Raw genomic sequence first — 16477 nt, forward strand, 5'->3', positions numbered from 1 at the left:
GGAGATAAACTAATTGTAGACATATTTTAGAACCATAAATGTATGGAATTGCATGATTTAAAGAACAGGAAAATTCACAACGGTTGACTTAAAATGCATGTGGCGTAATGATACTAAGACATGAGGAAAGAAGCCAAGTATGGAATAAAATTGGAAGAGAAACCTTCTCAAATTTAAGTTTTGGCAGGAGGAGGGGGGCCTTTGTGTGCCAGATTTTCACTGAGAGCTAATTATATTGATCACATTGTGAATTGCATAGAAAGGAATTTGTTGCTTCTGGTACCTTAGATACACAGGTGACTGAACTTTTTTTTTTTTTTTTTAAGTATAAGCATTCCTTTTGATAAAGATTACCTCATTAGAATGTAGTCAACAGAACCTTTAAAGCTATGCTCTTTGAATGGTATCAAGAAGAATGAGGAATTATAAATATTTTTTTAGGAAAATAATATTAAAACAGAAAGGATAGGCCATAATCAGTGATGCCAATAAATTGAATGAAATTCCTGGCTTTTATTTTTGTAGTTGTCTGTAATTTCACTTAAAATACACTAGTGTGTCTAACACAAGCTGGTGTGGCTTCAAACAAGGAAGGCCATGGCTGCAGAGATATCCCTTATTTCATTGCTAGAGGGTGCTCTTGTAAAGAAAATCTCATCGCACAAGCGCTGCTGAGAATCTCGCCCAACCTGGTGATGTCAGCGTCACCATGGAGATCTCATTCCAGTGAGGGGAAGTGGATTCCACAGTCCTGCTTTGGAAATGTGTAAATAGCAGATGCTTTTATTGCCTTTGTTTGAATCCTTGCCCTTGCAGAGCAATTCAAACCGGAAGCTCAGAGGAGAGGAAGTCCATATTTTCTTCATTTTTTTTTTTTCCCTTCCACAAGCTTGGTCCCCTGTGATGAGAGTGCATGATGGCAAGTTAATGGGAAAGATATAATTTCAGATTTCACGTAAAGAATGTCAGAAACTGAATATGTTTTCCTTGAGTCAAAGAAATAATTCCAACTTGCTTTAATAATTTTATTAGGTAACTTTTCATTGTACACTATAGGATAACTAAGTGGTTTTATCAGCTGTAATTTATAATACGTGAATGCAAGGGTATATGTTTCTATGCATTTGAATAGTCTTGTTTTCCTGAAACTTGGCAGGTAAAAGCCTGCCTTTGAATTCTGACTGACCTAGTTTCCAGTTCCTATTGATCTTCTGTTTAATCTAGCTAAGTTTTTCTAAATCTGTTAAGTATGGATACTGTGGGTGTGGTCAGTTGCTCAGTCGTGTCCAACTCTGTGGTCCCATGGACTGTAGCCCGCCAGGCTCCTCTGTCCATGGGATTTCCCAGGCAAGAATACTGGAGTGGGTTGCCACTTCCTACTCCAGGGGCTCTTCCCAACCCAGAGATCTAACCCAAGTCTCTTGTGTCTCCTGCATTAGCAGGCAGGTTCTTTACCACGAGAGCCACCTGGGAAGCCCGGGAGGGATATTAATAGCATCTAAACTGTTAGCTGCTCAGTCGTGTCCGACTCTTTGCAGCCTCATGAACGGTAGCCCGCCAGGCTCCTCTGTTCAGGGGATTTCCCAAGCAAGAATACTGGAGTGGGTTGCCATTTCTTTCTCCAAATAGCATCTAACTATTGTCTCATAGTCTGTCTCCATAGCTGAGGGGCTTAAATGTAATAATGTATATTGAATATTAAGTGTAATAATGTATATAGAAAGGTTCTTGTTGCTCTGTCTCACACACACACACACACATCTTTTATTATATCTTCATCACATAACTACTATGGTAAAACATAGAACCATTAGAGAAACTGATAAGAGAATTTAGGTAACTGGTCCAAGTCTACAGTCAAGTCAAAGTCACTCAGTCATGTCCGACTCTTGAGTCCCCATGGACTGCAGCCCACAAGGTTCCTCTGTCCATGGGATTCTCCAGGCAAGGAATACTGGAGTGGGTTGCCATTTCCTTCTATCTGTGCCCAGAATCTACGTATCATGACCTGCATTCAAAGGCTTTTTCCAGCATATCTGGCAATTACAATCATCCATCTTTTTTGAGATATGGATATGGTATTATGCTAATCATCCCCAGGGATAAACTCAGATGCAATAAAGTGTTTTAATTTGGGATTGGATTTTCCACCTGATGTGAAGAGCTGACTCATGGGGTCAGGCTCTGATGCTGGGAAAGATTGAGGGCAGGAGGAGAAGGGGGCAACAGAGGATGAGATGGTTGGATGGCATCACGGACTCAATGGACATGGTCGATTTTGAGTGAACTCTGGGAGATAGAGAAGGACAGGGAAGCCTGGTGTGCTACAATCCATGGGATCGCAAAGAGTCAGACACAACTTAGCAACCGAACAACATATATTCTTATAATAACCAAAACATTAGGTAAGAACTGAAAATTGATTGATGGCACCTTGTGCCATAAACTGATTACCTCCTTTGTGAATTGCATACAATATGCATATGATGCCTTTTCTAATAGAGGGGTATTTTGACAAAGGACACTTTTCTCAGAGGAATACACATCTCCGGCTCCCACAGAACTAAAATTTGGCCCCAAGATTCCCTGATTAAGACAGTGGTTCACAGAACTATATATTCATGTGGTCGCAGGTGAGCATATTTGCAGGTGACTTTCACAGCATCATTTCAGTGGAAACCTGGGGCGTGAACCCAACTTGTTGTGAGCATCTGCAGCCGGCTTTGTATCAGCTCCCTGATGCTAATTCAAAGTGTGCTTCGTGGGACTTCCCTGACAGTCCAGTGGCTAAGACTCCGGGCTCCCAAGATCCCACCTGGCCCAACTAAAAAGATCCCGCGTGCCACAGCTACAGATCCCACCTGTCGCAACGAAGACCTTAAGTAAATATATATTTTTAAAAGTGTGCTTTGCCCCAAAACGATTGACGCATAGGACCCCCTAGACCCAAAGTGAGAAGGGGCACCCATATGCTACCTTTGACCCAAATCTACTTTTACAATAGAAGCCTGTTGTGCCCGGGAGCTATCTGTTGCATTTAAAATTTTTATTTATTTGTTTATATTAGCTATGCATTTGATTTGTGCTTATTTGGAAGGAAAACTGTATTTGGGCTAATAAAAATAGCTAAAATGTATTGAGGGTTTATCCTCTTCTGAGTCGCAGTCAAATTCTTAAACAACCAAAACAATAAATGGAGGCATGAAGAGATGAACGTCTGAGGGGTGGAGCTGAGTTAACACAGAACCCTGGGCTTTTACGACCGGGCTGCAGAATTGCACTCAGGGAGGCACCATCTCTGCCTGGAGTTTAGGATCTTTAGAAACAGGGGTTTCCTGACTTGCTCAGGTCAGTGGTCATGGCAGGGCAGGAGCCACACCCCAGCCACCTGCCTCCAGACCTGTGACAAACTGCTGGAAGACGCTGCAGGTTCCTCTCTGCTGAATTTCTGATTCACTGCAGTGTGTTAGGAATTCCTTGGAGTGCCAGTCTGTTCTAAGCGCGGAAATGAAGAGGTGAATGCTGAAGGCAGTCCTGTCCTCAAGGCCTCGCACAGTGGTGCCCAGAGAACGCTTATGGGGTGATGACTAGGGGTTCAGAGCAGGGGTGAGTCACTTTGGGTTGGAGTGTAGAGAGAAGGTAAGGCTTAGATCTTCAACAGAGGCTTGAGTCGTGGAAGGGGTTTGAGTAGTCAAAGAGTTAGTAGAAGGGGATACCTAATGGGGAAAAAAATTGTTCCAAAGCCACACACACATAAGATAGATGAAGTCCTTTCCAAGGAGAATAAGTAAAGCAGATAAAAATTGGAACATGTTTCCTGTTAGAGCATAGTACTTTAATTAATCCATCCATCTATCCATCCAACCATTCATCTATCCATCCATCTGTCCACCCACCTGTTGTCCATCCATCCCTCCATCCATCCATCCCTCCATCCATCCATATCAACACTTATTGAGTATCAGGCAGCATCTCATGGCTGAAGCTACCATGAACTTGAAAGCTGGGTTCGGAGCAGATTTTGAGGATTCTGGAATGCCATGCTTAAAGATGAACTTCAATGTGATGATAAGTCATAGGTGTTTGTGTGAGCCATGGAGAGAGAGACTGAAAGTTTAGTAAGAAGAAGAAGATTAAGAGAATTAAGTAGGATCAGTGGGAGAGAAAGGAGGTGGGAGTGAGCAAAACCATGGTCTACAGGTAGGAGGCTAAGCTGTAGACTGAGGTGGTGATGGGGGTGCTGAGGAGGGGCAAGGAAGGCCTGGGTTTGGGAGACGGTGCTGAGGCAGCATCTGTGGCCATGGAGATCACGGAGATAGACGAGCACTGACTGTACCACCTCTTCTGGAGGCAGGAGTGATGGTGAACAGGGACAGGCTGGACTTTCTTTTCTCAAATGTCATCTCTCTGCCTTTGCATCTTTCTTGGACCCAGTCTTGATGGATGCTTCCATTACCTGATACCTGTTGACCAGAGATTTCACAGAAGAGAAGGTCAACTGTCACTGTCTCTTTCTAGCAAGGAATGTTGTTGTTGTTTTAATCCATAAATGGAACTTGTTTCTCAAAGCTGATTACCACACTGACTTTTGAGAACCTCAGACTTAAGAAGGAATAACATTGCATAGATGTATCAAATCAGATCATTACACAGGGTATTGGTTTTACATTTCTCTATCTTTTCTAATCCGTTGATGTCAGAAAATACTATAATGCCTAAAGGAAAAATCTCCAAGTATATTGGCCTAGAAAAAAGGGTTATAAATCTTCCTCTGTTATCCTCTATTGTTAGATGGGATAGAATACATTTGTAGCTACCTCCAGCTTAATGATCTAGAGTGAGAGCACAGACAATCAAAGTGCATCAGTTCAGTTCAGTCGCTCAGTCGTGTCCGACTCTTTGCGACCCCATGAATCACAGCACGCCAGTCCTCCCTGTCCATCACCATCTCCCGGAGTTCACTCAAACTCATGTCCATCGAGTCAGTGATGCCATCCAGCCATCTCATCCTCTGTCGACCCCTTTTCCTCCTGCCCCCAATCCCTCCCAGCATCAGACTCTTTTCCAATAAGTCAACTCTTCACATGAGGTGGCCAAAGTACTGGACTTTCAGCTTTAGCATCATTCCTTCCAAAGAACACCCAGGGCTGATCTCCTTTAGAATGGATTGGTTGGATCTCCTTGCAGTCCAAGGGACTCTCAAGAATCTTCTCCAACACCACAGTTCAAAAGCATCAATTCTTCAGCGCTCAGCTTTCTTCACAGTCCAACTCTCACATCCGTACATGACCACAGGAAAAACCATAGCCTTGACTAGACGGATCTTTGTTGGCAAAGTAATGTCTCTGCTTTTCAATATGCTATCTAGGTTGGTCATAACTTTTCTTCCAAGGAGTAAGCGTCTTTTAATTTGATGGCTGCAGTCACCATCTGCAGTGATTTGGGAGCCCAAAAAATAAAGTCTGACACTGTTTCCCCATCTATTTCCCATGAAGTGATGGGACCAGATGCCATGATCTTCGTTTTCTGAATGTTGAGCTTTAAGCCAACTTTTTCACTCTCCACTTTCACTTTCATCAAAAGGTTTTTTAGTTCCTCTTCACTTTCTGCCATAAGGGTGGTGTCATCTGCATATCTGAGGTTATTGATATTTCTCCTCGCAATCTTGATTCCAGCTTGTGCTTCTTCCAGCCCAGTGTTTCTCATGATGTACTCTGCATAGAAGTTAAATAAGCAGGGTGACAATATACAGCCTTGACGTACTCCTTTTCCTATTTGGAACCAGTCTGTTGTTCCATGTCCAGTTCTAACTGTTGCTTCCTGGCCTGCATACAGGTTTCTCAAGAGGCAGGTCAGGTGGCCTGGTATTCCCATCTCTTTCAGAATTTTCCACAGTTTATTGTGATCCACACAGTCAAAGGCTCTGGCATAGTCAATAAAGCAGAAATAGATGTTTTTCTGGACCTCTCTTGCTTTTTCCATGATCCAGCGGATGTTGGCAATTTGATCTCTGGTTCCTCTGCCTTTTCTAAAACCAGCTTGAACATCAGGAAGTTCACGGTTCACATATTGCTGAAGCCTGGCTTGGAGAATTTTGAGCATTACTTTACTAGCGTGTGAGATGAGTACAATTGTGCGGTAGTTTGAGCATTCTTTGGCATTGCCTTTCTTTGGGATTGGAATGAAAACTGACTTTTTCCAGTCCTGTGGCCACTGCTGAGTTTTCCAAATTTGCTGGCATATTGAGTGCAGCACTTTCACAGCATCATCTTTCAGGATTTGGAATAGCTCAACTGGAATTCCATCACCTCCACTAGCTTTGTTCGTAGTGATGCTTTCTAAGGCCCACTTGACTTCACATTCCAGGATGTCTGGCTCTAGGTGAGTGATCACACCATCATGATTATCTGGGTCATGAAGATCTTTTTTGTACAGTTCTTCTGTGTATTCTTGCCACCTCTTCTTAATCTCTTCTGCTTCTGTTAGGTCCATACCATTTCTGTCCTTTATCGAGCCCATCTTTGCATGAAATGTTCCCTTGGTAGCTCTAGTTTTCTTGAAGAGAGTCTTTCCCATTCTGTTGTTTTCCTCTATTTCTTTGCATTGATTGCTGAGGAAGGCTTTCGTATCTCTTCTTGCTATTCTTTGGAACTCTGCATTCAGATGCTTATATCTTTCCTTTTCTCCTTTGCTTTTCACTTCTCTTCTTTTCACAGCTATTTGTAAGGCCTCCCCAGACAGCCATTTTGCTTTTTTGCATTTCGTTTCCACAGGGATGGTCTTGATCCCTGTCTCCTGTACATAGATTATCCTAAATCCATCTTTATTGTAACCTTGTGTTTAAGCCTCCTTTGCTATCAACTTTTTTACCAAGGCTTCTAACAGGGAGTAGTTTTCTAAGTTTGAACTTGATCTACTGACCCTACCCACCTTCTCTGGGTGGGAGTTTTGTAAGCAGGGAAATGGATAAATGATGCCAGAGCAGAGAGCATAGAGAACATCACGGTTTCTGACAGTTGAACAAGTTCTTTGATTTCACTCACTGAAGATTGAGAGGTAAATGGATACATGTTGCTTGGCATTGAAAGGACTTCTCCCTGCCTTCTTTGTGTGTGTGTGCTGAGTGATGACAGTTACTTTTCTGTAGCCATCACTGTGTGCCTTTTATGTTCTTGGAGTCCTGGAGTTGGAAACGACATCGAAAGTTCATCATGTTTCAGTTCCCACTTGGAACAGAATTCTACCTAAACCATCCAGCTTGTGTCGTTGTCGCTCTCTTCTCTGAGTCTCCGGCTAGGAGGATGGTCATCCGGATATGATGGATGGGAGTTGGCTGGCAACCTGCTTATAACATGGTATAGTTTTGATAGTTATTTGTTCACTTATCAGTGGCATAAAGTAGCCACTGGTAGATAGAGGTGATCTGGTTGGCCAACTGATGTTCTCAAATGTAAATGATGGCAATATGTGGAAAGAAAGGGCATTTTTTTTTTCCTTTTGGAAAACAGTATTTTTCAACCATTGGAGCTTTGTCATCATAATATTTGGCACACAGCCTGGCACAGAGTAGGTCCAGCTTAAATGTTTGAATGAATTTAAAATTCTCTTCACTTAACAGCCGTCAGCATAGTACCAAAGGGAACCCATACAGTAAGAGAGCATACCGTTCTGGTGAGGAGAGTTCCAGAATCAAGTAAGTCTGGGAAAGACTGTATTTTTGTATCCTCTTTGGCATTGCCATGTACTTAGAACATTTGGATCTTCCCTGTGACTCAGACGGTAAAGCGTCTGCCTACAAACACGGGAGACCTGGGTTCAATCCCTGGATCGGGAAGATATCCTGGAGAAGGAAATGGCAACCCACTCCAGTATTCTTGCCTGGAAAATCCCATGGACGGAGGAGCCTGGTTAGGCTACAGTCCATGGGGTCGCAAAGAGTCGGACACGACTGAGCGACTTTACTCACTCACTCACTAGCACATTAAGGGTCTTGAGAAGATCAGAAAGAAACAAACCCAGGTGGCACTAGTGGTAAGTCACCTGCCAGTGCAGGAGACGTAAGAGATGTGGGTTCCATCCTCGGGTCGAGAAGAACCCCTGGAAAAGGGAATGAAAACCCACTTCAGTATTCTTGCCTGGAGAATCCCATGGACAGAGGAGCCTGGCAGGCTATACAGTCCATGGGGTCGCAAAGAGTCAAACATGACTGAAGTGACACAGCACGAAATAAAGAAATCTGTTTATATTGGAGAAGTATTTTCCAAATCTCTTTGGCCATAGGACCCTTTGGGGCACAAATTCTATTAATCATTCTCACTTTAGGAAGTACTGCTTTTTAGGGTTAATTGTTCACATTTTTGCCTGAATAAGACATGGTTTTCCATTCTTACTCATTTTTATATGCCTGTGTGCTGTATGCTAATGCACAGATAGTCGGCACAGTGTGGACCTATGCGAGTAAAATGACAGCGGCCTGGGCGGGGTTGGTTGTGACGACTCCCGCGATGGTCAGGACAGCTGGGGTCGAGGTGCTGGGGTGCTGTGTCATGAAGATACAAATGAAGAGAGTCATGGTTGGAATCTGACAGAAGGGAATGGAACAGAGAGCGGGTTCTCAGGTCAGAAGGCCTGTTATTAACCCAAGTAGAGGATCAAAGCTTCTGAGTGGTGAAGACCTTCCGTTCATCTTCCTGGATGGTTACAGTGTCCCTCTTAAGTCACCTGTGTTTTCAAGCTTTTGGAGACAGAATAAGCACTGACCACCATGAATGTCCCTCACTCACACTTAACACTTACTATCAAACTGTGAGAGAAGTATCCTCCTGAAGACCTCAGCCGAGTGGTTTATTTGTGGGGATTTTTGTGTTGTTGTTTAATTTTTATAGGAGCACAGCTGCTTTACAGTGCTGTGTTAGTTTCCGCTGTACAGCGAAGTGAATCAGCTATGTGTGTTTGTGTGCGTCTCTTTGCGACCCCCGTGGACTGTAGCCCTCCAGGCTCCTCTGTCCATGGAATTTTCCTGGCCAGAATCCTGGAGTGGGCTGCCATTTCCTTCTCCAGAATCAGCTATATGTATGTCTATTCCCCACCCCCCGCCTTTTCAGACTCCCGTTCCATTTAGGTCACCACAGAGCACCGAGTAGAGCTCCCTGTGCTATGCAGTAGGTTCTCATTAGTTATCTACTTTATACGTAGTAACAATAGTGTATATATGTCAATCTCAATCTCCTAATTCACCTCCCTTCCCCATTTGGCATCCATATGTTTGTTCTTTACATCTGTATCTCTGTTTCTGCTTTGCAAATAGGTTCATCCGTACCATTTTTCTAGACTCCACATGTATGTGTTAATATATGGTATTTGTTCTTCTCTTTCTGACTTCACTCTGTCCAAGTAGTTGTTTGGGAATGACGGATTATCGGAGAAAAACTATCTGATGCCTCCACAGGCATCCTCTGAACGACGCTATCCTTCCCCACCTTACTTCTGTAAGCGCTCAAGCATCTTTGACTTGTCAGGGTCACGTTACGGGAACTGACAAGGAGCAGAACCCCAGAACCCCAGTGGTGCTCTGCAGATGAAGTACCAGTACGTAAGGGAAGGGGTTCACAGGAAACATAGACCAAAAACATCTCCCACGTCAGACACAGGAAGGCTTGTCTCTAATCCTCAAATAGCCAAGGGAAAATGCAATAAATAAATACAAAAGTCTATTTCACACAGCTCTGAATGGTGCCTTCAAGTGACCACTTTACCATCTGCTCCAAGTGGTAAAAAAAAAAATTGAAAATAGATAGAAATCAGAAGCATTTCCGGTGCCTTCTACTGGCATTATACATACTGTGAACAACAACAGCAAAAATATTACACTGCACATCCACATATTGAGAGAGAGAGCAGTAAGCTCGGGATTATTCATCTGGACTACATTTACTTGAAAAGCGGCATTTAGCTTTCAAAGTTCATGTTGGAGAAGTTGAGTAAAATATCAAAAGGTTGTTTTAAAACTTTCCCTTTATGTGACCACAAGCTAGGGAACCATGGGAGTGTTAAAGTTCAGCTTAGCTTGAGATGAGGGATACAGTTGCTTCGTCTCTGTAGCTAAATCTCCGAAATAACTGACTTTTTCTATTATTCCTTTTATGAAGGGTACCATTTTTGTTTCAGATAGAGGTAGAAGCGATCTTGGGCTTCCCAGGTGGCTCAGTGGTGAAAGAAGTCTCCTGCCAATGCAGAAGACACAGATTTGATCCCTGGGTCAGAACGATCCCCTGGAGGAGGAAATGGCAATCCACCCCAGTATTCTTGCCTGGAGAACCCCATGGACAGAGGAGCCTGGCAGGCTACAGCCCATGGGGTCACAAAGAGTCGGGCACGACTTAGCACAGCCCAGACGTGGTCTAAAGGAGATTGCTCTATTCCTGTTAGGGTACAAATATTTTTCTCTAGTTGTTGCCCCAGCGACCATCATCATGTAACTATGGCATCAGTTACTAGAAAACACTTTTGTTGCTAAAATCATACACTGACTTTTACTGCTCTCCAGGACGGTTACAGTCAGAGGAGTGAAGGAGCGCTCCTTTTCTACAAGTTGCTGCATCCAGTCTGTTGTGAAAATAAAGGGCTCTTACCTCCTAGCCTATTGATATGTCAAGTCATAAATGTGACAGTTACCGGTTCTATGTACTTTTTCCCGCCTTCCTGCACCACTGAAACGGAACATGTTTCTTACTAGTAACAGATGCTGAAAAACCTCCCTTTGAAATTCCTCCGGAGGAGCGGCCCTGTTGATTCCATTAGCTGGGAAGTGGCTGTATGCAGATGTCCACTGGCGGGATGCTTTGCTGTAATTGCTGTTCTGCTGACCCCTTGCTGAGTGCCACGCTTTTCTCTTGTAGGTGATGTGCCTTCAGGACTTTTTTGGTGACGATGACATTTTTATTGCATGTGGACCGGAGAAGTTCCGTTACCAGGATGATTTCTTGCTAGATGAAAGTGGTAAGGAAACAAAAAAAAAAAAGTTCAAAACCAGGGGAAATTTGAGGCAGCTTTCCAAAATGAGCTGCACTCGGGCCAAGATTATGTCAACTCGAAAGCTACCAAATCAGTTTCAGATCCTCAGCCAACATGGCTTTTCCATATCTCGAATTTCTTTGATTTTTTTATAATATAGAAAACAGATGAAATGATCATTGGAAAGGTTAAATCATTTAGAAGAGTAAATTACCAGTGGCTAATTTATAACCATTTTGTTAACTACATGGTGTTCTATAGAAAAATCATGGTGCCGATGTCTACATTTTTAATTACATATTTATATCAAAACTCATAGTTGAAAGATGTGTTATTGTGAAGTTATTGAGCATGTGTCTAGACTCAGCTTTCACATGGCCTCCTTTCTCTTGTAGGTCCTGAGAAAGATGGTCTTGTGTCCTTTTCCTTTAAATACGTCAGAATTTGTGTGTCATTAGGATCTGTGAAGGATCAGAAAAGAGCATCCTTCAGATGAAAATGAAATGTGATTTTTTTTTCCAATTGATAGAGAAGGAACCATTGATAAAGAGGGAAAGATACATCTTAGGAAATGCATGTGAAAGGTTGTAACTTCAAGAATGATGTTTTCTGATACCATAAATCATCTCAGAATCTTAACAGCATCACAGGGAAGACAGTTGCCCTGAACAGAGAGACCTTTCCTAAGTCATATGACTTCTGATTTAATTAGGAACATAGTACATATTTATTGTTAATTCAAATTGTTGCTTCTTGGAAGTACTTTTTGAAGTGATAATGAATTTCTTGCTTAGATAAATGCAGATAAATTAATGAGCTTTTGACCAAGTGGGTGGGAAATACTGGAGCTCCAAATATGGCTGATGTACGTTCACATAGAATGTCTATATTATATGCATATCAGGTACATGCATTTAAACACACTAGTTATTTCATCATTTTAAAATGACTTCAGGTGTATAGGGAGGGATAAGAATAAGACAGGTTGCCCCTTTTTCGTTAAAACTTTAAATGCCTAATAAAAGTTTTTGTAGCTCTATTACTTGAAGAGATTTAAGTTATTGATGTTTTGGTTGAAAAGGCTGGAAGAGTGGTTTGGCACCTCTTTCCCTCTAAATAAGTTTTCTCTAAATACTTTGCGTCTTTATCTCTGATAGACTCTCCTTGGAGACAAAAATTGATGCAAATCTATCACTCATGTAAAGTCCAGGGGCAGGCTCTCCCAGCCCACCCCTTTTTCAAATGAGACAGCTTAGCTGTTGTGCAAAAGAAGTGAAGGTTAGAAGTCAGGCAGAAGAGCCAACAGCACAGCTTTGAAAAGAATAAACTGCCTTGATTTCCAATTTAAAGAAAATAGCTGTTTCTGATGGGACGGACGGAGAGACCAGATGCGTTCTGAAATGAAAGTTTGAGTCTGCTGCTTTGATAACAGAAAAGCAGCCTGTCAGACTTGAACTGGAATCCAGCTCGGTTTCAAATCAGCAGAGCTGGCCTGGGCTTCTGCCGCCCTCCATGTCCCCCTCGGGGCTTCTCCCTCACCTTGCCTCTCTTGGCGTGGCCTTGGGGCTGGGCTTTCGCCCTTGACAGTGTCCTCTCAACCCAGGTGGCTTCAGCCTACTCGTGTTCATCCGCTGTGATGGGCAGGCCGGCTTTCTGAAACGTAGAACAGCAAAATCCCCGTGATTTCCCTGTAGAAACCTTTCTCATGGATAAGAATGCATATATATACACGCACACTCATGCACACGCATGCATGCACACGCAGGAGTCAGGGGATGTTGCCCATGATGTGTGGCTTGGCCCCGTGATGGACTGCTTCAGACTAAAACTTTAGTGACAAAGGGAGAACTGCACATCCTTTCCTGGGATGAATATACCCTGAGCGTTTCTTGGTGTGAAGTACATCTGCTGAGTAACCATGTACTCCCCCATATCCTCCGGGAAGCACGTGGCTTGGGGGTAGGGGTAGAGATGAAGTCTAAATTGAGATTTTTTTTTTTTTACTTCCTGGCATGAACCTACCCCGAGACTAAATTCACACGTTGACAACTGCAGTTTCCCTGTTGCTTGTACAGCATGTTCTGGCGCTAATGTATTAACATTTGAATCTTTTTTTTTTTTTTAAGTGCTCTGAGCATGATTTGCTGCTGCTTATCTGTACTTGCTAAACGATATTTGCACGTCGAGGCTTCCTTTGGCCTCTTCCATAGGGGCTTCCTGAAAGGAGGGGCAACGGGGAACAGGGGAGCCAGCAATGACTGAATTAATATTGGCGCAGAGGCTTTGCTTGATTTAATGGCACCAAGAAGTGAGCTTTTGCCACAAGGCAGCACTTTTATTTTGTCTCTCGAAATTAAGCTAGCTTGCAGTGAGTTCAGGATTAGCAACGATACCTCCCCTAATGACTGCTGGGAAAGCTCCTGGAGACGGCTCTTAAGGTCTTTCCAGTGAGACATTGTGACTTTATAGATGTTTATTTCACGGGACTACAGTGGAGCCAGATCAATATTAGAAACTGCGAGGGGGCTTTCTTCCTCCCCCGTTTTCACGGAAAAAAAAAATACCTTCCTTCTTCCAGCTCCAAATGTAACCATTTTAGCAATATCGTCATCAATCACTGGCTTCTTAGCGCCTTCTACTGTGGTGGATGAAGGACTATATATAGAGACACAGGCCAGGGGATCCTTCCTCAGTCGTGGCTTGCGGTCTGATTTAGAAATGATGAAACAGAGTCAAGGGAAATGCCAAATTGGAGACAGGAAGCTTCACACAGTTTCGCTTGTATGTTGATGATAAACTGATGGATTTATACTTTGCTGCCCTTAAAAGGTGAGAGGATTTTGTTGAGAAATGCCTGCCTCTACCCAGGAGGGTAAAGCAACTCTGTGGTGAGAAGCCTGTCTCAGGATGTCACCTTCTGTCCACCCCTCAAAGCCAACACCCCCCCAGAGTCGCTTGGCCAGTTTCCTCACCTGCCTACTTCACCCCTGCCAGGCCTGACACCTGCTCAGGAGTTCAAACCTCACTCATCCTTTTTTAAAAAATTAAATTTAATATTTTTATTGAAATGAGTTGATTTACAATGTTGTGTTAATTTCTGCTGTACAGCAAACTGATTTGGTGTTACACACACACACACATATATGTGTATGCGTGTGTGTGTGTGTATATACACACACATACATTCCTTTTTATATTCTTTTCCATTATGGTTTATTTCAGGATTCAGGATACTGAATACACGTTGCTGTGCTATACCATGGGACCTTGTTTATCCATTCTGCATATACTGGTTTCGTCTGCTAACCCCAAGCTCCCAGTCCATCCCTCGCCTTCTCCCCTCTCCCCTTGGCAACCCCAGGTCTGCTTTCTGTCTGTGAGCCTGTTTTGTAGATGACCGCATCTGTGTCCTATTTTAAATTCCACGTATAAGTGGTGTCATATGGTATTTGCCTTTCTCTTTCTGCTCATCCTCTCTGTTTACCAGTTCCCCTGTGCCCTTGATTCCTTAATGTTAATAGGCATTAATGTTAATTCCTTAGTGTTAATAGGCATGACTTCAGACTTACATATTTTTGTTTGAAAGTGAAGTGAAGTCGCTCAGTTGTGTCTGACTCTTTGCGACCCCGTGGACAGTAGCCTCCCAGGCTCTGCCGTCCATAGGATTTTCCAGGCAAGAATACTGGAGTGGGCTGCCATTTCCTTCTCCAGGGGAATCTTCCCAACCCAGGGATTGAACCCGGGTCTCCTGCATTGCAGACAGACACTTTACCGTCTGAGCCACCAGGGAAGTATTTTTGTTGTCTATCTGTCTCCTAAGGTTGCTGTAACAAAGAATCCTGTCTCTGGGGAACGCTGGTCCAGGTTTCTCCTGCAGTAGATAGACCCATCTAGAGTATAGTCTTCTTCCTGGGTGTGTGATTTGAGAAGGGACGTTTCCTCAGCTTTCTCTTGTGGACCCTATGGTATCAGGTACCCAGGACCCTCTTGATACATGTTCCCAGAAATATGCCATCCTGACCTTGGAAACAAGGACTCAGGTCCTGAATGAGATGCAGCAGAAGCTACATCAGGCACGAGGCACCACAGGGTCCTCATTGCTTTCCCCAGCTCTGGGTGATGAGAAAGTCGGGTTAGAACCCAGCATAATGGAAGCAGTACTGGGACAGGGTTAGGAGACAAAGGTCTGGCCCAAGCTTGGTGTCCTGCTTGCTGTGTGGTCTCTACATCTCCAAGCCTGCTTTCCATTCTGTAAAACACCTTTCCCCCTTTCCCTGGGTTGTAATGGACCTCAAATGAGATAATAAATGTCAAAGCACGTTCAAAACTGTGTTCCTTATTACTTAGTGAATGATGTTAGTGAATGACACCTCGGCTGAAATATACCTCCTGGTGGACTGCAGCTGGACTCAGCCACGTAGCTGCATTGGCAGGGCTTAATTGGAGGCAGATGTCATTCAGATTTGTTGCCGGGGCACTTTAGAACAAAAAAGTGACTATCTATTGCTTTTTTCCCCCACTCTCAACTTTTATTCCTGTGGTGGAGGTGGGAGGAGATGCAGCAACCTTTGAAGATACCCACCCTTTTCTGGAGGGAATCTCTGAAGATTAAACCAAATGACATTTAGACCCAGTCAGATTTCTAAAACTGATGATGTTCAGGAAGTCCCAGCCCTTAGGTCCACGTTGATTTGGGTTAGAGGGATTTTAATGGATCTGCTGCTTTGTCCTGGGGCTGGTGATGCCAAGAAAGATCACAAGAAACAGTCCCCAAGGTCACTGGGGACACCAGAAAGACACTTAGTGTCTGGATTGCCCAGACCTCCTTACAAAATGGCTTTTGAGCTACTGCCAGCAAAAGTCACTCATTCTTTCATGAGGAGCCCACCAGGCTCCTCTGTCCATGGGGATTCTCCAGGCAGGAATATTGGAGTGGGTTGTGATGTTGTCCGCCAGGGGATCTTCCCAACCCAGGGACGGGCCTCCTGCATTGCAGGCAGATTCTTTACTATCTGAGCCACCAGGGAAGCCCATTCTTTCATACATCCATTCATTTATTCAGTAAGCTGAGCTAACTTACCATGTGCCAGGCAGTGCACTAGACACAAATAATTGTAGACAGTAACACTTCCATGAAATAGGACCCTCCTATGACTTTTAATATTGCTTATGTCTGAAGCTGTCAAAGGATCTTGGCTGCTGAACTTTGACTCAAAATATTAGTTTTTGCTTGTATATTTTATCTCTTTGGAGTAATATTGTGGCAAAATATCTGATGGGTCACAACAGACTGACAATTCTTTATAGGTTTAAATTTTAATTGGATGATGTGGCCAGTTTAAATGAAATCCGTGAGCAGATTTATTTCAGATGTGTGGTACCGATGCTGGAATACTTGATAGGTTCAATAGATTTTGATGTTAGGAATGTACAGTTCTTATTTAAAAAAAAAAATAACGGTAGT

The 16477-nt window shown here is 43.3% G+C and overlaps 1 protein-coding gene across 3 annotated transcripts in view; it reads left to right on the forward strand.

The window, feature by feature from the left end:
* Positions 1 to 16477, forward strand: part of DCLK1 (doublecortin like kinase 1) — a 354917-nt gene that overhangs the window by 182574 nt on the left and 155866 nt on the right. For all 3 annotated transcript variants that reach the window (NM_001434816.1, NM_001109962.2, XM_010810737.4), the window contains exon 4: positions 10899 to 10998. In NM_001434816.1, the coding sequence (NP_001421745.1) occupies positions 10899 to 10998 (100 nt within the window). The remainder of the gene's footprint in view (positions 1 to 10898; positions 10999 to 16477) is intronic.

The sequence above is a fragment of the Bos taurus genome, chromosome 12 (assembly GCF_002263795.3).
Source record: "Bos taurus isolate L1 Dominette 01449 registration number 42190680 breed Hereford chromosome 12, ARS-UCD2.0, whole genome shotgun sequence".
Lineage (NCBI taxonomy): Eukaryota > Metazoa > Chordata > Mammalia > Artiodactyla > Bovidae > Bos > Bos taurus.